Source organism: Microplitis mediator, chromosome 5, assembly GCF_029852145.1.
Source record: "Microplitis mediator isolate UGA2020A chromosome 5, iyMicMedi2.1, whole genome shotgun sequence".
In the NCBI taxonomy this organism is placed as follows: Eukaryota; Metazoa; Arthropoda; class Insecta; order Hymenoptera; family Braconidae; genus Microplitis; species Microplitis mediator.
The window spans coordinates 14,160,148-14,184,130 of NC_079973.1; the positions used below are offsets into that span (position 1 = coordinate 14,160,148).

At 30.3% G+C, this 23,983-nt stretch overlaps 1 protein-coding gene across 1 annotated transcript in view; it reads left to right on the forward strand.

Moving 5' to 3' along the window:
- Nucleotides 1-22,491, forward strand: part of LOC130668904 (uncharacterized) — a 37,691-nt gene extending 15,200 nt beyond the window's left edge. Inside the window, exons 5-15 of the mRNA XM_057471418.1 lie at nt 1,039-1,179; nt 1,273-1,396; nt 7,040-7,232; nt 7,777-8,020; nt 8,096-8,584; nt 13,850-14,207; nt 14,270-14,504; nt 14,586-14,787; nt 14,876-15,098; nt 15,168-18,398; nt 18,630-22,491. Of these exons, the coding sequence (XP_057327401.1) occupies nt 1,039-1,179; nt 1,273-1,396; nt 7,040-7,232; nt 7,777-8,020; nt 8,096-8,584; nt 13,850-14,207; nt 14,270-14,504; nt 14,586-14,787; nt 14,876-15,098; nt 15,168-18,398; nt 18,630-22,342 (9,153 nt within the window). The 3' untranslated portion in view covers nt 22,343-22,491. The remainder of the gene's footprint in view (nt 1-1,038; nt 1,180-1,272; nt 1,397-7,039; nt 7,233-7,776; nt 8,021-8,095; nt 8,585-13,849; nt 14,208-14,269; nt 14,505-14,585; nt 14,788-14,875; nt 15,099-15,167; nt 18,399-18,629) is intronic.
- The last annotated feature ends 1,492 nt before the right edge of the window (nt 22,492-23,983 follow it).

The window sequence follows — 23,983 nt, forward strand, 5'->3', positions numbered from 1 at the left end:
TTTATTATGACAAAATCAATTTTTTTATTGTTTTTTTATTCAAGAGTTTAAAAAAAAAGACAACGAGCTACGATGAAAAATTATGAGGACAGGCGCTAGCTAAAGTGACTCTAATTATTTATATTTTAAATATTTAAAAATTATGTTTTTGTTATAATAAAAATTTAATTTATTTATCTAAATAATATTTTTAGTTTATTGAAACTTGGTAAGTACTTTATTACCTAATCATGGTTTGTGTAATTTGATGATTAGAAACTAGGCCACTGTGAGGGTTAGAAACTGTGACTTGAACAATTCTGAGGATCAGAAACTAAGTCTCTGAATGTCAATTTTTATAACGTCAATTTAAATTATTAATCCGATTCAAATAATTATTTTACGCGCATGACTTTATTTGACAAATCATAAACTAGTCGATAGAATTATTATTTTTCTCATTAAATTAAATCTTACATTAATTATTATAGTATAACCCCAACCAGCACTCTAAAAAGGTTAGAAACTGAGCCCCTTGCCTTGCGTCAAAACATGTTAGGTTACTAATCACCATTTTGAATTTTTTACATAGAACATTAATTTGACGCCAAAATTTTTTGAATGATTCTTTTTCTTTCTTTCTTTGATAAAATTAAAAAAAAAAATTACTTAAATATTCAATTTACTAACTGCAATTGCCAATCAGCTGACTAAAATATTAATTTACATGATATCAACTAATAAATAAAATTTAAACAATGAATGTTTTTATTTTCGAAGTGACTTTATAATTCAAAAACTTTTCCGAAAAATAAATGTTAATGTACAACGAAATAAATATACGAAATTATAAATAAATGGAACGCACTAGTAGATTACACCTGATGCCGCCTATTTGTCGGACACTATATAGAAATTTGAAATCGATTCGATTTATCAATCACATTTAAATGGCGCGGATAAATAAAATTTAAAAAAACAAAAGTTTTTATTATTATATTTGAATTTTTTTTGTCTTTGAGGAATAAAAAATATTTGATTTTTATTATTTATCTACAGGACCCATACACAGAACGTCAAAGGGACACAAGAAATATAGCAGGCCTACATTTAGTCGTAATAGTTCAAGATGTCCAAGATGTTGCACCAATATTTACTTTAGCACCACCTCTAACAAAAATAAACAATACTGTCCAACCTGTACGTTCATCATATTCGTAAAATAAATCAACAGAAAATTATTTCCAACATTAAAAAACGAATGTTAATTTTGTTTTGTTTACTTATCATCAGGGCGATGTTATTCTAAGAGTTCACGCAGAAGACGGTGACAAAGGGGTTCCCCGGGAAATAACTTATGGTTTAGTGTCGGAAGGCAATCCATTCACACCATTTTTCAACATTACTGAATCCACTGGTTGGTATATAATAAGGAAGCATAATAATAATAATTATGATCATAATAATAATAATATACATTTTTTCGTTTTTTCACGAAAATACAGCCTTTTGAAAATCACTAAAAAATTGAAAACTTTTTTTGTTCCTTTAATTTTTTTGATAAGTGTGTTATTATTATTATTATTTCTTTTTAGTTAAATGCTCAGGGGGTTATCCCCGGTAGTCCGACTCTACCGGGGGCCTCAGCTGAGCGCCAAATCGTAACTGCTGCGATGCATCATCAACAAGATGATCAGCATGCGCAGCAGGCCAAGTTTCGTTGCCTTAGGAGACGGAGGGACCCGAGAATAACAGCCTTTTGCATCCGCGATGCCAGAAACTCAACTTGCGCTGAACAAGTTGGTATTCTAGCTAGTGCAGACACAAATGACTGTTTCATCCCTCCTAGGACGCCAACAATGAGGACGACAAGTTTGACACGGTAACCTGGGTAAAGTTTGCCAATTTCGAACAGGAGATCCTGATATATCTCGTGTTTGTGCTCTTCTTTAATCGTGATGTTATACTCAGCAGGAGCTGAAAACTCAATGACATAAATGTCACGAGTGGTTTTATCGAAGAGCACAATATCAGGTTTGTTGTGATCTATTTTCCGCGTTGTTGCGAATGGCACGTTCCAATAAATACGGCAACGGTCATTCTCAACAACTTGCGGAATATCTCCTGGCAGATAAGGCAGCACTGGTGTTTTATCGATACCGTGCGTATGTCTAAGGTGGTAGTAGAGTACTCGCAGAGCAGCATTATGACGCTGGATGTATGCACTTCTTGCCAGCACAGGACATGCTGACAAGAGATGCATAAGCGTCTCAGGATGTTGCTTACACACCCTACACGATGTGTCGGGTAGCTGCATCTGGAGTACTTTCGCACGGTATTCGAGGGTATTGATTACACCATCTTGGCAGGCAAAAATATATCCTTCGGTCTCGGACATCAGGCCAGCTGACTTAAGGAAGGAAAACGTCAGCTGGGTGGACAAGCCATGGTCACGCACGTGTTTGAAGAACACGCTGTGCATGGACTTGTCCATGTGTGTACTGAGCAGTTTTTGCTGCTCAGCATTCCTGACGACACTCTTAAATTCCTCCTTAGGGAGTTCAATAAGAGGGTTTACTCTTCCGAGACCGAGGGATTTTGCCGCGTACTTTGCTGCCTTATATAAGAACGCTCCCTTCTGCAGATTCTCATGACTATGAACAATCTGCATAAGGAAGTCGTCCTCATCTGCAGTGAAATTGACAACTTCGTATGTTAAACCCAAAACCAAACGATCGTGTAGACACTCCAAGCTCTGTAGACCTCTCCCTCCGATGTGCCGGGAAAGGTATAATCTGGTGACTGAGGACTTAGGGTGCATGCTCCGATTGATATTCATGACTTTGCGTGTCTTGATATCGAGATCTCTAAGCTCTTTTCGGGTCCATTTAAGGACACCGAAAGAGTAGAGTAGTACTGGGACAGCAAGCATGTTAGTTGCAGAGACTTTGTTTTTCCCGGAAAGTTCCGATGACCAGATTTTCCGGAGTCTCCGCCCATACTCGCTGCAGAGAGTCGTTTTGATTTTCGAGACATCCTGCATAGGACTCCCGTCAATCCCTAGATGTTTGTACGACTCTCCGGCGTCAAGATGGTCAATGACGCTCCCATCTACTAACTCGATATCTTCGCGCAAATCAGAGCACTTACCCCTCACCAGATTAGCGACCGCGCACTTGTCCAACCCAAAAGCCATGCCGACATCCCGTGTATACTCTCCTACGATGTTTAAGGCTGTCTGAAGGTGTTCCTCATCAGGAGCATATACCTTCAGATCATCCATGTAGAGTAAGTGGGTGATCGAATATTTCCGATCAGTTGGTGGGCCCACTGAGTATCCACGGGTACGGCGTAGCGCAACAGATATCGGCAGCAGTGAGATGCAAAACAGCAGAGGGCTTAGGGAATCTCCCTGGAAGACACCTCGCTTGTACTGTACAACTTCGGTCACACGTTTGTCGATGCCACATGAAATGTGGAACCGTGTTCGCCAAAGTTGCATCGTACGCTGTATGCATCCCACTGTATCGCGATTGACCCCAAGGCATTTGAGCAAAAAGAGAATGAGCTCATGAGATGTTGAGTCGAATGCCTTACGGTAGTCAATCCAGGCCATTGACAGGTTGCGCTGATAGTAGACTGCGTCTTGAATGACACAACGATCTACTAACAGATTCTCTTTGCAACCTGACAAGCCTCTTTTACTGCCACGTTGTTCGTATATCTGCTGCCATACAGGATCTATCTCCTGTAGAATGCGATTATTCAAGATTTTTGTGAAAATCTTATAAGCTGCATTCAAACAGGTGATAGGCCTGTAGTTCTTCGGGTCGGACAAGTCACCTTTCTTAGGGATGAGCACGGTTCGCCCTTCTACAAGCCAGCACGGAATAGGTTCGCTGCCTCTGATAAACGCTGTAAAAATCCGGGCCAGATGGTTATGGGTAGAAGTAAGTTTCTTCCACCAAAATAAGTTGATGCCATCCGGACCCGGAGCAGCCCAGTTCTTACCATTATTCAGAGCCAAACGAACCTCTTCCACGCTGACTTCAGGGCTTTCTTCATCAGCATTGTCGTTTCGGTGGTGGCGACAAAATGCCTCGAAGTCGTTAAGAGCTGGAGTGTCACGGTTCACGTTCGGTTGATCACCATACAACTCGGACCAGAAAGCTTCTACTCGCTCGATAGATGGGGGATCGCCAGAAACAGATGTCTTAGGTGTCAGAAAGCGTGAAGGACTCAACCGAAACAAAGAGTTATCGGTAAGCCGCTTCAGCTTTTTCTCTAGTGACTTTTTAGCAGTCACCAGAGCCCGCAACCTGTTAAGGGAACCTTCTTTGATGTTAAGAAGATTCTCCTTATTCAGTGTGTGATGTTGATATCGTAGTCCCGCCGCAATACGGCGGACTTTAGGCGTAAACGCTTTACGAGCATTTACGTACTCAATTACACACTGAATGCGGGAGACATGTTTCCGGAGATCATCAATCTTCAGTGAAAGCTGCCCAATGCGACCTCTCATCTTAGCCTCAGGAGAAGAAGTATTATTTCTTGCCGGAGGTAAGAGTGAGGAAGCAGCATCATAGACAGCTTGATTGATGGTGAGTAGAGTAGAATCCTCCTGAATCCGAGTTGATAGCTCGTGGTTTTCCGTGTCAAGTAGATGTTTTGGGTAGTGTATCTTTTTAGAGATACATACTTGTCGTCTTTCAAAATCATTGTCGGCGTCTTCGGAAGAACGGCGTCTCTCCTGATGCAGCTGTGCTGGAAAAGACAGACGGTGAGATACTCGTCTGTTATTTAACAGTGATCGTCGTGTTCGCCGGAGATGAGAGGCATAATCACGCAGATGTTGTTGTGAAAAATGGCTATGGTTAGGGTGCATATCGCTCCAGAGAGCATGCATCCTAGCCATGTAACCTCTCCGCTCCGGTTCACTGTTATTATAGCACATCAGGAGATCGACTCGTAATTCCTCCGTCCACCTAAATGCAGTCCGTTGTTCGCCAGGGTCGTCATCATTCGGAATCTCGGTGCTCCGCCCAGCTAGTGGGTAGCCCTCATCCGAGAAGGGCCGGTTGTGGGGAGCACTTCTGTGTTCAGGATTATCTTGAACTCAGTTTACTTCACATTGGGGAGTTAGCCCAATGCGAAGGTTGTTGTGCGCTTAGTAGGTCAGTAGATGACGGGCTGACCTATCTAGCCCACGGTGCGCCACGGAGTAATCAAAATCTCCGCTGGCCGCACAACATGCACCGTGGGCATATTGTGCGTTATTATTATTATTATTATTATTATTATTATGATTATTATTATTATTATTATTATTATTATTATGATTATGATTATTATTATTATTATTATTATGATTATGATTATGATTATTATTATTATTATTATTATTATTATTATTATTATTATTATTATTATTATTATTATTATTATTATTATTATTATTATTATTATTATTATTATTATTATTATTATTATTATTATTATTATTATTATTATTATTATTATTATTATTATTATTATTATTATTATTATTATTATTATTATTATTATTATTATTATTATTATTATTATTATTATTATTATTATTATTATTATTATTATTATTATTATTATTATTATTATTATTATTATTATTATTATTATTATTATTATTATTATTATTATTATTATTATTATTATTATTATTATTATTATTATTATTATTATTATTATTATTATTATTATTATTATTATTATTATTATTATTATTATTATTATTATTATTATTATTATTATTATTATTATTATTATTATTATTATTATTATTATTATTATTATTATTATTATTATTATTATTATTATTATTATTATTATTATTATTATTATTATTATTATTATTATTATTATTATTATTATTATTATTATTATTATTATTATTATTATTATTATTATTATTATTATTATTATTATTATTATTATTATTATTATTATTATTATTATTATTATTATTATTATTATTATTATTATTATTATTATTATTATTATTATTATTATTATTATTATTATTATTATTATTATTATTATTATTATTATTATTATTATTATTATTATTATTATTATTATTATTATTATTATTATTATTATTATTATTATTATTATTATTATTATTATTATTATTATTATTATTATTATTATTATTATTATTATTATTATTATTATTATTATTATTATTATTATTATTATTATTATTATTATTATTATTATTATTATTATTATTATTATTATTATTATTATTATTATTATTATTATTATTATTATTATTATTATTATTATTATTATTATTATTATCATTATTATTATAAGCATAAATTAGTAATAGTCTTTGTTACTTAAAAATTCACTGAAATAATTAAAAATAAAGAGACACTAGCAAAAAAACTTGTTTTCAACTGTCGAGACTTTCTTGATGCCCCTAATTACAAATTCGCACGCAATTTTTTTTTTTAAATTATAATTTCTGTATTATCGAGTTCTTGATCTTAAAGTTGATCGAGGTGAAAGTGAGTCCCGAGAAGGGGTGCCAAAGGGTCATTAGACAAAGGTAAGAAATCTGACCGTTGTATTACTAACTTAACAACTAAAGTAGTAAAGTTATTGATTTTACACGGTCAGTTCTTACTTTATATATTTAATACATACATACATGTGTAACAAAACTTAAGATCTTTATCTCACGTTCTAAGAATTGTATAGTATCATCGTATATAAGTAAATTACTGATGTACTAACAGTACAACTTTGAATCTTTTTTATGCTTGATTTATCACTTGTCGTGCATTTATATGTAAAACAACTGTGGATAGATATTCTCTTTGGCGTTGCGTTAACATTTAAAGAAAGTATAAACATTATTTGCATTCATAATTTAATCGAATTGCAATTACTTTAGTATTAAATATAAATTATTCATGAAATTTTTTTATGCATGCATAAATTTCATCAGACAATTTACGTAGAATATATCATTATTAAATATATCATTATATTCGTGACTTTAATTATATAGGAGAAATTATTTTGACACGACCGTTAGAAGAATTAACACAAATAACACACGTTGGTGCGCCTATAGTACTAAGTGTCGTTGCTGAAGAGATTCGCAGGTCAACGGATGAACCAGCAGCACAAGCCGCAGTAGTTGAAGTTGGATTATTACTTGGTGAACCGGGAAATAGTCCACCTTACTTTGAAAATGATATGTTGGTACCCAATTTATTATAATAATAAAATCAAATTCAATGAAACTAATCATGTATACCCTGATTAGAAAATACGATTTGTGACGATTAAAAACGATTAAAAATTTAATCGCCATTAATCGTCTTTTACAGTCATAATCGTCATGGTTTTTTACATTTAATCGTCTCTAAATGTCAAAAGACGATTTATTATTTTACGATTAAAAACGTTTATTGACGATCAAACTTTTAAATCGTCATGAATCGTTTTTTAATCCTCATTCGGTACCAGAAATTGCAATATTATTTTACGATTAAAGATGATTCATGACGATTTTAAATTTTTAATCGTCTTAAATCGTCTTTAGTCGTAAAATAATATTGCGATTTCTGGTCTTGCATGAAGATTAAAAACGATTTAAAAAGATTAAAAATTTAATCGTTTTTAATCATCAATAGACGATTCATGGCGATTCAAAACGATTAAAACATTTTTAATCGTCATTAATCGTATTTTCTAATCGCTGTAGTTAAATTGAATGATTATAAATTAATTAATTATTAGTTATGTTGCTTGGATGGACGAAAATGCTGAACCTGGCTCTTCAATTATATTTAATGAACCTTATTCAACGAGAGTTAGAGATGAAGACATAGGCAAGGCTGGTGTCTTTGCTCTAAAATTAGAAAATAATAATGGAACGTTTGAAATTAGTCCTGCGGTTGCTGAACGTACAGCTAATTTTATTTTAACTGTACGTGATAATACACTCATTGATTATGAAATTTATAAAACTCTACGTTTCCAAGTAACTAAATTTGAATTTAATTATTCATAATATTTGTCTTTTCAAGGATATGTTTAATAATTATTTATTGTACAGATAACAGCTCAAGAAGTGGGACCGGCAACAAATTTATCAGCAACAGTACCCGTAACTATTTTTCTTCGTGATAAAAATGACAATCCTCCGGAGTTTCAAGAAAAATCTTACGAAGTAGTTTTATCAGAGAATGTAACTGCTGGTACGCGAGTTGTGCAAGTACATGCTACTGACAAAGATACGGGATCTTTTGGTAGAATTCAGTACACACAAATAATTGGATCTGGTAGTGAAGCATTTGTAATTAATCCTGATACTGGTGTCATAACTGTAGCTATGGGAACCTCGGTTTTGGATCGTGAAATAACACCTCAGCTTATGTTGAGCATCGAGGCCTGTGATGAAGATGGCAAAGGATTACGTAGCACTGTTCCCTTTGTTGTTAATCTTATAGATGCTAATGACAATGCTCCAATATTTGAAAAAGATATCTACGAATTTGTACTCAATAGTGATTTAAATAATTTCACTATGCCAGCAATAATAAAAGTAAGTATTGTTTCATTATTAATTCAAAAATTTTTAAGTAATTTACTGTCTGGCTTAATGATCTTTGAAAAATGAACTTGAAAATTTGTATTTTTAAAATTTGAACTTTAATAAATAATGATATTGCGAGCTTAGCAATAACGAGCAACCTGCAGTCACTATATGACTGCCCAAATATCACTAATAAATTTATAGAATACGCGGAAAAAAGGATTTCTTGCCGCAAAAAATTTTAATTTGCACCAAGAAATTTTATGCATTATGAATTAAATACAAAAATTGTCTTGGAGCGAGAAAAGATTTTTTTGGTCAAGAAATAATTTCTTGCACCAAGTAATTTTTTCTAGTTCTAAATAAATTTTTGTTTTTAATTCACAATGCAAAAAATTTCTTGGGATAAGTAAAAATTTTCTTTAGGCGAGTAAAGATTTTTTGTGTCAATGAATCCTTTTTTTTTCTATGCACACTTTTTTGGTTTTGAGAAGCTACCTAAAACCGAAAGGGAGTATAAAATTCTGACATTTTGGAATACGTAACGTGATATAAATAATATAGCTATATATTCAGTAATATTCAGTCAAATTTAGTGACAGGATAATTACAGTATTTATTTATTTAAAAAAAATTAATACGATCGTCTTTTTTCTCGTGTAATTTAAATATAATTCGAATGATGTAGATAAATCTATTTATCTCCATACTTGGCAATTAAAAGAGTTTAAAGTATGAAAAGGCACAAATTCAAGTCAAAACCTAGTTAATGATACCAATTTCAATAACCGTAACTAATACTATCCCTGTGGAAAAGGTCTTATAAATTCTCATAAAAAAAATTGGCTATGAGAAAACGATCAGTATTTGTCCACGAAAAATCTCAAAAATTCTGATACAATTATTTTCTCATCGATGGTGCATCAAAAAAATTTTTTCTTAAAATTCTCATATAAATTATCAAAATCTATAAGAAACAGAAGCTGTAATATTGTGATTATAAGTATTTATAAGTTTTCGAAAAATGTAAAGTTTACAATTGAGTAGATTTTGGAAATGAATAAGATTGTATGAGACGATTTCTGAAGTAATTATACAAGATTTGATACTGATTAATCAATGTGAGTACAGTTATTTTCCATATAGTTTATATGCTAAATTATTGAATTTTTTAGCATGAATTCAAAAAGTTTCTATTATGTATACTCAAGAATATTTTTATGAGTATTTGCGCGGAAAATCTTTAGCAATATATTCACGAAAAATCTATGAAATTGAGTCCGTTTATTTATTCATCAAAAATTACTCAAGTAAACATTAATATTAAATATTAAAGTCATGATGTATTATGGGATATACCATAGTACAACCCAAGCAGGTACTTGTTGGTCTGTCAAATGACAGAGGAGTACTCGAATAAAATCGTATTGAAATTTGGAATATAACACTTCTGAAATAAATGTCTTACCAGGGACACTACAAATCGTAGGCGCGATCTCGTGGCGAGCACCGAACTACTCCCGCTGCTGCTGCCTAGCACCGGTGACTTTCCCCTTCTCCATATCGATCTTTTCTCCCGAGAAATTTTTTCTCTTGGCTTAAACAACTTTTGTTATTTTGGTCGGAGAATACAAAAAAACTTGCGTGAAAAGAATAGTACTTATTCCGAGAAATTTTATTCTGTTTAACCAAAAAAATGCAATATCACTACAAAAAAATAATGTATCTTGCACCAAAAAAAAAAAAAAAAAATGGGGCAAGATACATTACTGGGTTTGTAAAAAATCACATAAAAACTTATATTTTCACTCATCTCCGAACAGTTAAAATATTTAAAGTACAAAATATAGTGATAATATTAGTATTTTTGGTGTAAATTCTTATAAAAAAAAAAAATGAAGTTAAGCAATTACTTTTGAATGAATCTGATAAAATTAATATTTTATGTGAATGGAAATTATTTATAAAATCTCATAATTACTCCATAATATTTTATAAGTAATAGCCTTCTGACTAAAACTTACAAAAACTCATAAATCACATAGCTTTTAAATTAAAATTAAATCTTTTAAGTTTTTACAAGTTAATTCGATTATAGATTTTCTTACTAATTCTCATAAAATTTTTATGAGAAAAAGGTCTGCATTTGTCCATGTGATTCCTGATTCAGTCTCATAAAATTTCGAGGAAATACATGTTAAATATTTTCTCATAAAATATGACAAATATTTTATGATATTCAATAAGATATTATCTCCTAGGATAACTCTTACTAAAACTTATAAATTCTGAAAATTTCGTATAAAAAAATAATCTTATTGAGATTTTGTAAGTATTATAACATCGGAATTCGCCTGATCAATTCTTATTGAAAATACATTAGAATAAACTGTAACAATCTTATAGAAGTGAAAGTACTTATTCAATCTCATAATCATTGGCGGAATTCGAGTCACAAAATCTCATAAATTAAAAAATCTTACTCATTCTTTTAAAAATCTAGTACGGAAATCATGATAGGAAAACATCAAAAGCTTTGACTCATAGATTCTCATAAAAATTCATACGAGAATTTTTTTAAATCTCATAGATATTTTCGAAGCTCATAGATTCTCATAAAAAATATTCAATATATTATCAGAATTTATGAGAGCTTTTCCACAGGGATCGTATAGATATGGCGGGAACAAAATTTTTCTTATTCTCTTACACGCAAAAAAATAAATAATAAATTTTATTCGGATTTTCAATCCATTTTTATTGTTTGAATAATAAACCCGCATCAGAGAAGCTAATTCATAAATAATATATGGGGCATTCCATGCCAAATCACCGAGGTTTTGACCCGACCCCCTTCGATTTCGCTGAAACTTTTTTATCATTTTTTATCCTACCAAAGAAAATTTTTTCAGATTTTTTTACCCAACCCAAAAAAAAATTACGAATTTTTGAAAAAAACCGCTCTTTTTTTTAAATTGCTATAACTATCTCAAAAATTAATCTTTCGGCAATTTTTTTTTTTCAAAAGTTGTGTTTTTAAATGTAGTTTTCAGAAAAAAATACAAAAAATTTTTCAGGAGTCACTATATATGAAATATTTCAGTTTTCTCAATAAAACTGTTATTTTTTCAAAGTCCGAAACCTTCGATTCTCAATTTTTTTGTCTCAAAAAAAACTTCAACCGAGACAGAATTTAACCCCACTATTCCCATTTTGTGCCGAATTTCCTTTATATTTTTTTTTTTTTTGATTGAAAATCAAAAAATTTCGAAATTTAGCTTATTTTTCATGACTTTGCGCTAAAGTTTTTTGGATTGTTTTTGAAAGCTCAGAAGTTAAATAAAATTGGACAAAAACAACCGTAAAGTGTATTAGGGGCAAGGATTGATTTTTTCGGAAGAAAATTCCCAATATTTAAATATAGTGAAACCTAAACCTACAATTAACCTTCTCAATAAGACAATTTATAGATAAACTGAAAAAAATATAGGTAGCCCGAACTCAGAATCGAACCTAGACCATGTTGGTATCGCGCCGAGTGCTCTACCAGTTGAGATACCCGATACTATACTATATTCCGTTTAATTTGATCTAAAACTGTCTATAAGGCTATCTATATTTTTCTGAGTTTATCTATAAATTGTCTTGTTGAGAAGGTTAATTGTAGGTTTGGGTTTCACTATATTTAAAAATTGGGAATTTTCTAACGAAAAAATCAATCCTTGCCCATAATACACTTTACGGTTGTTTTTGTCCAATTTTATTCAACTTCTGAGCTTTTAAAAACAATCCAAAGAAACATTAGCGCAAAGTCATGAAAAATAAGCCAAATTTCGAAATTTTTTGATTTTCAATTGAAAAAACAAAATATAAACGAAAGTCGGCACAAAATGGGAAAAGCGGGGTTAAATACTGTCTTGGTTGGTTTTTTTTAAGACAAAAAAATTGAGAATCGAAGGTTTCGGACTTCGAAAAATAACAGTTTTATTGAGAAAACTGAAATATTTCATATATAGTGACTTCTGAAAAATTTTTTGTATTTTTTTCTGAAAACTACATTTAAAAACACAACTTTTGAAAAATAAAAAGTGCCGAAAGATTAATTTTTGAGATAGTTATAGCAATTTAAAAAAAAAGAGCGGTTTTTTTAAAAAATTCGTAATTTTTTTTGGGTTGGGTAAAAAAATCTGAAAAAATTCAGAAAATTGTCTTTGGTAGGATAAAAAATGATAAAAAAGTTTCAGCGAAATCGAAGGGGGTCGGGTCAAAACCTCGGTGATTTGGCATGGAATGCCCCATATAATGTTGAAAGCAAAAAAGTATAAGAATGATTCTCTAAAATATATTGACATGAAAAAAAAAAAAAAAAAAATAGTCAATCTGGGTCATTAAACTTTATTGTTTGAAATGATAAAATACGTCATCTTGCCATATAGATATAGCTGCGCATCACCAATACTTTAGGTTAATTCTTTCACATACATTAAAAGCTTACAAACACAAGTAAAATTTTATTGTTTCAAACTATAAAAACTGATGCGCTTAAGATATACTTTTGACAATTTGAAGAAAGTAATAATTATATATCGCTATACATTAAATCAATTGTTCGACATTGGAAATTTTACTTATTATACTGAATGTTCTTTTACTTTTACGATAAACTTAAATGTTCCAAACATCGAATGTTGAAGCAGAAACGTTAAATTATGATAATTTCATTTTTTTACCTACCAAACAGTAATTTCTATCACTTGTAACATGATTTATTTGCATATAAACTCTAAATTTCAATTCTTAAATTAAGATTATTATAATATATTCGATATATAATTCGTAGTAATTCGGAATTACTGTTTGAAATGATATTAAATTGTGACCACAATCTAAATTTTTAGTTATCAATTACTAATTTTTATAATTCATTTTTTTGCGTGTAATAATATAGATGATATAGCGATACAGTTTATTTTTTAATTGGTCAATATTAAAATGTTAGTATAATTAATAAAATGCTATACTTTAATTTTTTTAATGTAATTTAAAAGCTTATTTTTATCACAATCAATTTTATAAATTAAATTTAACAAATGTTTAATTTTACAAGTTTTATTTTGTGAAGTTCAAATTTCATAAGTTTAAGTCATCAAAAGTTAAAATTTTTCAAGTTCGATTTCACAAATTCAAATTACCAAATGTTAAAATAAAAATATCAATCAATAAATGAACAATAATTTTAAGCATATTTTTCATTTATAAATTAATTTAATTTAGGCTTTCGATGCCGACGCAGATCCACCTAATAATGTAATACACTACGAAATAATTCATGGAAATTATGAAAATAAATTTAATCTAGATGAAACAACTGGCGCATTGTTCTTACGGGAACAAATTACAAAAGTAAGAAGTAGTAGGCATAATTCTTATCAAAGAGTTGCTACCAAGTATCGTAAAAATGTAATACAAACTCATAATGATTCTCTAAAAATTTCTTCACTAAAATCTTCATCTACGTCAATGTCAAGTATATTAGATAAAAATGCAACAAATGCAGATGAAAAAGTAGAACGAAAAAAACGTGAAGATAAACATATTCTTTTTACACTAACTGCTAGAGCTTACGATTTAGGTAAATACTTTAAAAAATATTAAAATACTTGAAAAATTATTATAAAATCATTTATATTTTAGGTGTTCCACACCTATCTAGCACAACTCAAATTAATATACTTCAGTCTCCATTAGTTGGTGTAAGAACAATAATGTTATTAGTACCAGGAGAAAATCCAGATCGCGAAAAAACAATAAAAACATTGGAAACAATCACCGGAGGGCGGATAACAATTCAAGATATTCGTCCTTATACTTTAGAAAATTTACCTAAAGGTTTTGAAAATGGTCTGCCAAGTCCTGATGGTGGAAAAAAGTACATAAATTTATTTAAAATTTTTTTAAAAACACTATTAAGTAATTCTATGAAAATAAGTCGTTTAAAAAAAAATTACAGGAGTATTGTAGTAGCTCAAGTTCAACAAATAAGTCCTGGAGCATCATTTGTGGATATTGAAAAAATTTTATCTGCTCTAACAGCCAATGGGTTTGGGATAATTGGTGGTGATATGACACCTGGAAATGGTAATCAAGAAACTAAAGATCATAACGGGACAATTAAAAATACAAGTATTACTACAATTAACAATGAAGAAGTAGTGAGTACAACCAGATTTCTAACTATTTTAATAAAAATAATAACTAATTATTTTCGTAAGATAATAAATATCCAGTGAATTATTTCAGATAGTCTACAAAGCCGAGAATAAATTACTTTTCTGGCTGCTAATAATCTTAGGATTATTAATACTTGCAGCAGTTGTCGCTTTGATAATTTGTTGTATATGTCCAGGCTGTCCTTTATACATGGCGCCAAGAAAAAGACGTATACATTCTTCTGAAACGCTCATTGCACGTTCTGATAGTAGACCCAAGCGACATCTTCATCGTAGACATCCACAGTTAGAAAGTAATTAAAATATTCCTAAACAATTAATGATTTTAAATTTACATAAAAATTGTTTTTTTTTTATTTTAGATATTTGGATGGAAAAAAAACAAGCATGGAGTGCTGATCCAACTCGTACACAATGGCAATTTAATCGTAGAAATACTAACAATTTCGGTATAGCTTCACTACCAGGAGACGTGATTCGAGTTGATCATGAGACTTGTAATGTTAATCGTGATCGTGATCATAATTATGAACAACCACTGAAAGCTAGTTCTCTTCAATTACATGACCAACTAATGGCACCTGTATACTTAGTTAAATCTAGTACACAAAAAGGTGATGAACGTATGTATGTAGAAGATATTGAAGCTAGAGTTAAAGGTCATCATGAAATAGATGATGGGGATTCAGAATTAGGACGTAAAGTTTATAGAAGAGTTAAACAACGAGAACTGGATCCACAACTACTTCGTGACTCACACTTTTATCGAAATGGTAGTACAGAAGTAATGAGACTAGTTACACGTGGTGTTGATGATCACACTAGTCAGATTATGACACATCGACCACCAGAAATAGTAATTGACCAAACGTCTATACACAGAGTTGATGGTAAAGATATTTTATTACAAAGATTTATTGAGGATCAAAATTTACGAGGAGAACAAGATTATCATGATAGTATGCAGGATTTAGAGAGACAAAGCATGGAATCACATAAACGGCAAAAAAAAGCTTCGATTCAACAACATAAACAAGAAATTTTGTTAATTCCTGAAAGACTGGATGATGATAATCGGCAACATATTGAAGAACTTGGTCCTGATGTTCAGAGACTTATTATTGATCATGGAACTTACGAAAAATCATCACGATCAGATATTAAAGGCAGTCAAGATGTTTTAAGTAGTATTTTAATTCACGGATCAACATCTAAAATATCAAATATAAAAGAACAATCAAAACATGAGCATCAATCAAATCTTCAAAATTATTCAATTCATGATCTAGAGTTAGCGCGACAAAATGTTTTATTAACGAGATTACTTTTGGAAAAAGATAGAGGAGTTGGTGGCATAGGTTTGGTTGATTCGGGAAGTTATTTAGAAACACAAAGTTTACCTGGACAAGTGGCTGCTGGTACTCAGACTAATCAAACTACAGCAACTCAAACGGATCAATTGAATAGAAGTAGAAGTGATAATGATGAGTCTGAAGATGACGGTAGAATGCGTAGGAAAAGATCGAAAAAAAGATATGATGAACCTAAACGAATTAGAACTTTGTGGATGAGATCACCTATTCGTGAAGAGGATCGTCATCAGTATCCTGAAAAACATGCTAGCTTACTACGTAAAAAAATAAAAGATATTAAAGACGGAAGAAAGAGTTCGATTGAACAGGAAGTATTGAGAGAAATTTCTGATTCATTGGATGAAATTGGTGATAGAGATACACCTTTAAATAAACGTGAGCATTTTATTGATAGTTCTAATTCTAGAGATGATGAAATTATACATCGTGATGATTCGTCATCGATAAAAATATTGAAAGATAAATATACAAAAGTGGTAAGTGACTGTGAAGATGACCGTGAAAGAAAAGATGAGGATAAGAGTAAGAAAAAAAGGGACAATTTAAGTACTAGTAAAAAAGAAATAAAACGAGATAAAAAAACAGAACCGAGTTTTAAAATATTAGAAAGGGAAATGAGTTCATTGAGTAAAAAACTTTCAAAGTTAGCGGGTAAAAAATTAACAAAGTGTAAAGAAGATAGTAATCATGAGAATGATAAATTTTTAACGACAGATTCCCAAGATAAAGATAAGGATACAACGCCTACAGAATTTCAGAATGAAGGTAAAGAAAGAGGAAGAGAAAAAATGAAAAAAGTTGAAATTATTAAATCGAGATCTAGATCCACACAACGTGTTACTAAATCAACACAATTAAAAATTCCTAAAGAGATTGAAAAAATTATACAACATAAAACAAAGTATCGTAAAAAACCTATTATAAGTACTGCTAGTTCCGAAATTGAAGAAGCTGCAGATAAATGTTTGAAAAAACAAACCGCAAGCAAAAAACCAGATGATAGCAAGTCTAAATTTTCGGTAGGTAAAACTATTAAAACAAAATTAAAACGACAAACGGCCGTGGACGACGACAGAAAACCTAATGCGACTCGTGATTCTATTACTGAGAAACAAAAAAATATTTTAGTTAAACAATTCAAGAAGGTGGATAGCAAATCAAAGAAATCTGAAAGTGAATCTAGTCACTCTAAAGAAGTTATTGAATTAGATAAGATGAGTTTTAAAAAATCAACGGAAGAAAGTGATTCTAAAGATTCTGATGAAGACAGCAGTAAATTGATAGGGAGTAGTTCAATGAAACAGTCGAGCTCTAGTGCTGATACATCGAAAGAATCAAGAAAAGAAGAAAAATCAATGGAATCTAAGATAAAGTCATCTGATGATATCAAAGAGATATCAAATATTACTCTACCTCATACAAAAATTGATTTGCAAGCAGAAGAAGTAGCTAAAAGTACTGCTGACAGTGAATTAATAAAACCGGATAAGTCATTTAGAAAAAAAAGTATTGAATCTTCTAATAAATCAAACGTAGGTACTAGTCCTGAACCGGTCAAAATTCGAGGTGAAAAAGAAAATTATGATGGATATAAAAATGATAAACAAGATTATGGTAAAAAAGAAATTGAGATGATTAGATCAATAGTTTTGGAACAAATTGATTTGGAGAAGAAAGTAGTTGAAACAAATAAAAATATACAGTTAATATCTACTGTTAAAACTATGGAAAAGTTAATAGATAAATCACAAAAGACTGAAAAAGTAAAGGAAAATATTTTGGTCGAGTTACTTCCAGTTGAATCTGCTGTAAAATCTCCGGTACCTGAAGATGATGCGATGATTGAAATAGAAGAAAAAACCAAGAGCAGAGAATCATTGTCATCGATAGCTGAAAAAATTATTGAACAATCAAAAGAAAACATGGAACAGTTTGAAACAACTGCTTCGACTGTTGTTGAAAATATTGTAAACAATACAAACGAGACTGACGAGAAAGAGGCTAATAAAGTTCGTGTTATTGATAAATTAAAAAATTTTGTTGACTCTAATAAAGTATCGTCAGAAGACGATGAACAAATAAAGGAAGTATTTATTGATCATTTAGATAATGCGACTAGTATAAAAGATTCAACTGGAGATTTTGAATCTACTCAATTTATTGACGAAATGCAGACAAATAAAATAGATAATCAAAACAAAATTGATAACTTGCATTTGAGTAAAAGTGATCAACAAAAACAAATTGATGAAAATCAACTTAATAAAATTGATCAACAAAAACAAATTGATGAAAATCAACTTAATAAAATTGATCAACAAAAACAAATTGATGAATTAAAATTAAATAAAATTGATCAACAAAAGCAAATTCATGAATTGCAATTAAATAAAATTAATCAACAAAAACAAATTAATGAGTTGCAATTAAACAAAATTGATCAAAAAAAAGAAATTGAAGACTTGCAGTTGAATGAAATTAAAAATAAACAAATCGATGAAGACCAATTCAATAAAATGAATCAACAGGAACGAATCGATGAATTACAATTAAATGAAATTGATCAACAGAAACAAATTAATGTATCACAATTAACTGAAATTAATCAACAAAAACAAATTGATGAAATGCAATTAGATAAAATAGATCAAAATCACCAAATCAATGAAAATCAATTAATTGAAATTAATCAACAGAAACAAATTGATGTATTACAATTAAATAGAATTGACCAACAAAAACAAATTGATGAAATGCAATCAAATGAAATTGATCATCAAAACCAAATTGATGAAATGCAATCAAATGAAATTAATCATCAAAAACAAATTGATGAAATGGAATTAGATAATATAGATCAAAATCAACAAATCGATGAAAATCAATTAATTGAAATTAATCAACAGAAACAAATTGATGTATTACAATTAAATAAAATTGATCATCAATACCAAGTGGATGAAATGCAATTAAATAAAACTGATCAACATAAGCAAGACGATAAATTGCAAATAAATAAAAATGATGATGAAAAACAAGAAAGCGAGTTCGAATACAAGAAAGAAGGTGAAATAATAAAAGAATCAAATATTGAAGAATCAAATGAAATACTGCCATCAAAATCTCAAAAAATACTTATGATTACACCAATCATTGAATCTGAAATTAAATCATCAATGATAAGCGATTTAATTAAAGATTCTGAAATATTATCACCAAAATTTCCGGAAAAATTAAAACCTATTATTGCTCAAGAAGTGATTGTTAATCCCGAAGACGCGGCACATATTAAAATTATTGAAGAACAAACAACTGAAGATATTACACAAGAAATAAATAAATCTCAATTGCAAATAGAGGAACCTCTATCACCCACAAGTGAAAGTAGTCGTCGTTCGTCGCAAATAATTATTTCTCGTGAAACATCATTTCTCAATTCACCTAAGAAATTACCAAAAGACCAAAATAATGATAATAATGATACTCCAAAAGATTCATCTACATCAATGGTAACAGAACCACAAGTAGAAATTCCAATTTCTAATAAGCAAGTTGAGTTTCCTAGTCGCGATAATGTGTTAGTAGCAAGCGAACAACCTCAATCGATTGTTCCTGACGTTGAGCAACTGGAATCTAGTTTACCTTTTGAGGGCAAACATGAACATTCAGACTCGACACTAGATGCATTAGATGACGATAGTGATGTGTCAAGTGAATCTTCAACTAAAACGGCATTTATCGCACGTCCATACGGCACACCTCGTCATCGACGTTTAATAAGAATGGAAAATGTACATCCTGATAACGTATTACAATCTCCAATAAATAAAATAGAATTTATAGAATACGATAATTCAGAAACATTACAAATATCATTGGAAGAAACTAAATCAATAGTAAGTGAAACTGTTTCGATAAACCCTCTTAATGTTATAACATATTCGGTTACTGAAGATGATCAGATAGAAGAAAAAAAAGAACCGATGGAAAAACTAGAAAAAAGTATCAAGGAAAATGCTGAAATCGAAAAAAAAATTGAAAACATAAAAAATGATTCAAAAAGTGTAAAAGATGTCGATGGTAACGAAGACAATGTTTCAAAAGGTTTAAATAGAGATATTAATATTGATCAAGAAGAAATGATGAAAAAAATCAAAGATTCTAAAGATATTTCAAGTGATGTAGGCTCGAGTACAACTAAATTACTGATTGAAATTCCAGCAATAAAATCTAATGATTTAGAGACACAACAGGAACCAAAAAAGGTAGAAAAAATTTTAAAAATTGTTAATGAAAAGTTAGATGTTGATTCCCCTTCTCTTACAGATCATCCGGAATCAATAAAAGACCCTGAAGAGGATAATAAATTATCAAAAAATGATACAAATATTACTGATGGATTTAAAAAATTAAATATTCAGGACACAAAAACTGAAACTGCGGATAATTTAGTAAAACATAAAAAAGTTTTTAAAAGTTCAGAAAATATAAAAGAACAATTATCTAAAAGTAAAAATAAATCTAAAACTACTATGAAAATAATACCGTTGTCAAAAACATCAAAAGTAAAATTAAAAACACATAAAGAAAAAAACCGTCAACTTGAGGATAAAAATGAGCAACCAAAATTATCGGTTGACAAAACGATAAAAACTCATGATAGTCAAGTATCTGGTCAATCTAAAACTGTTAAATCACCGTTAGAATCTAAAGTTAAATCATTTTCAGATAAAATAAAACAGCGAAAACGATTGGAGCATGACAAAACCATTCAATCCGAAACGTTAAATGATATGAGTGATAAAAAATTATCTACTGATAGTAAAAAATTACTGCAAGAGAAAGATACGAATAAAAAACAGGACAAAATGGGAAAACTAGAATTGTCGAAAGAATCATCTTCAAGTAGCGAAGTTAAACAAAATAAAGATAAAAATATTTTTTCAAGAAAAGAAATATCTTTAGATTCCGAAATTAAAGTAGATAAAGTAATTATTACTTCAGACATACTAAAAGATATGACGAAGGAGATAAAGCCTTTAGTTGAAGTATCTACTCAACTAAATAAAGATATCACCACAAAAGTAGATAAAGACGTTGAGCCAAAAGTAGATACAGAGACTGTTGTGGAAGTAGACAAATATGTTGATATACTAGTAGAAAAAGAAACTGTACGAGCAGCCACTAATACAGAACCATTACAAAGTATAACTGATAAAATATATACTTCAGAAACAGATCAAATTAAAAAATATAAATTAATAGATACGAATATGAAAGAGAAAAAAATTACTGGAATGTTGATTGAACCAATTACTTCTGAGACTTGTAATGAATCTACTTCTCAAGACGATATGAAAGAAGAATGTATACAATCGACATCAAAATTATCTCTTCACGTTAATAAACATAAATCAGATCGAGATAAATTTTTAAGTCCAAGTAAGATGAGTAAACACTTTAGAGAAGAACATGCTGAGGCTCAATCACGTTACATGGAATGGTATAGACAAAATCGTGAAGAAACTGAACGTCGAAAACAAGAAAGAAAAGAGGGTGATGAAGAAGAACAGCCTCCTAAGTGGCTAAGAAAAAGTACGAGACAAAGATGGCTTAAAATGAGTCCAGAAGATAGAAGCATAATCGAATTAAGAACACCTGAAGTGACACCATTAACTCGTCGGCGTGTTAAACCTCTTGTTAATATTGAATCAGAACAACTTAAAGCAATTGTACGTCAAGGTAGAAAACAACGTAAAGCTGAAGGTGATAAAAATATTGATCCTCCAATAGAAATATTTGCTCCAGAGAAACCAACAATTTTTCAACAACAACCACAACTAAAATATCATCATCTTATCCAACATTCAGAATATCAATATCAACGTATGCCACCTCCATTTTATCTTCATCCACCACCAGTTCCACATCCTACGCCTCAACCATCGCCAGAACGCTTTGAAACTCCTCAAGAACAGTTTGCCTTAACTACCGATTCACATCTTCATCATGAACCATCAACTTTGGGAACCACAACATCATTACAAACTGGAACTAGACTACGTCATCAACAACTTCTTGAAAAGAAAAGTGTTTTCGATATCGCGTACGACGAAGCAGCGCCTTCTCAATTACGTGCCGACAGTACTACTCCACCATCGTAAATAAATAAATATATAAACAATAAAATAATTTTTTATAAGTATGATGTCTACCGTGGAACGGATAATTACATCACTGCCTACAAAATATAGCTATTTGAAAATAAATAGACTCATCGTATCGATGAAAATAAAAAAAAAATCAAGTAGAAAATTAAACTGTACTAAGAGTATTAAAATTAAATGTATAAAAAATTATATACTTTTAAAAGCTTGAATAAATAAATCTATAAAATTTTTTAATAAGTTTATCTTCAAGTTAGTAATTATTTATTTTTTGGTAAATCATTTTTTGTTCCGGAATCAAACGATGCTTGACGACGGTGAGTCATTAAAATATATATAAAAATAAATGCATGGTAACGTTACTTTTACTTTCAATAATAAATTTATTTTTTAAAATTCGTGAATAGCAAGCAGTTGCTTAACTTCACAATCCGTTTTCAATTTCGATAGTTGGAGTGTTACCTACGAAGTAAAGTGAATTCAATGGTGAACACCGACAAAGAACAGTTGAAATAAATCAAATGGTAAACTTTAGTTTGATAGATGCCCAAAAAAGTATCGCTTAGTTTTTAAATTAATCTTGTAAATAAAAATATATCTATAAAAAAAAATATATACATATAAATAAATACCAACTATTGTCATTGATATTTGAAGTATATTCTACGATAAAATAATATGTTTCTTCCATTTATGTTTTTCTGTTACAAAAATATCCTCGTTCTCAACTTTACCCACTATCTTTTACCTACCAGGTTTATCTAGTCGTGATATACAATACGCTCTGCGGGCAAAATACGTAATGATAACTCTATTTTACCGTCGATAATTCGTTATTATTCAACTAATAATTAAATTATAATTATATTATAATAAATAAGTAGTTATAAAAAAATAATTTCGATAATAAATGAGTATATTGGGGTGATAACATGAGCAATTATTGCTAGTAACATCTGGTTGAATGAATGTACAAACACACATAGGTTAACTTGGAGTCGGCAGTCAGTATATATTTGCACACTTATGTCACCATTGTAGTAGAATCAGCGAATGGCGCGCGTACAAAAAAAATTAGCAAATTTACTGGCTACGTAAGATTCTGGACCTACGTCACTAGTGATGACGTATAAAATTCATGACGCATTAGATGCAACTAACCTACCTTAATTAAAGGGATGATGGTGCATCGAACATAACCGAAGTACGGTAAATCCTAGTATGCGGATTGCAGAAATATAAAAGAGCAACTTTGTGATAAAGCGCAGCGAATTATTTGCGAATGTTATATGTGTGCAAAAAAATCTATACCCGAGGTATGAAATATACTTACATTTTTTATATTCTCCTGATACAAACTTACGCCAATGGCTGGCCGTTTGTTGGCAACAGCTGCGACCAGAGGCAACTTAAAAGAAAATCCACAAGCCAATAGGTACTTAAATTTTTTTTATACTTTTTTTTTTTAATAAACTAATAACATTAACTCCCTATAGTGTGGAAATAAAGGATAATAATAGATAATTTTCTTTTTTTTTATGCAAAATACATTACTGTAATATGTAAAAAAAATCAGATTTTATAAAATTATATATTGTTATAAATTTTAGCAATTAATTATACGAATATAAAATAAAA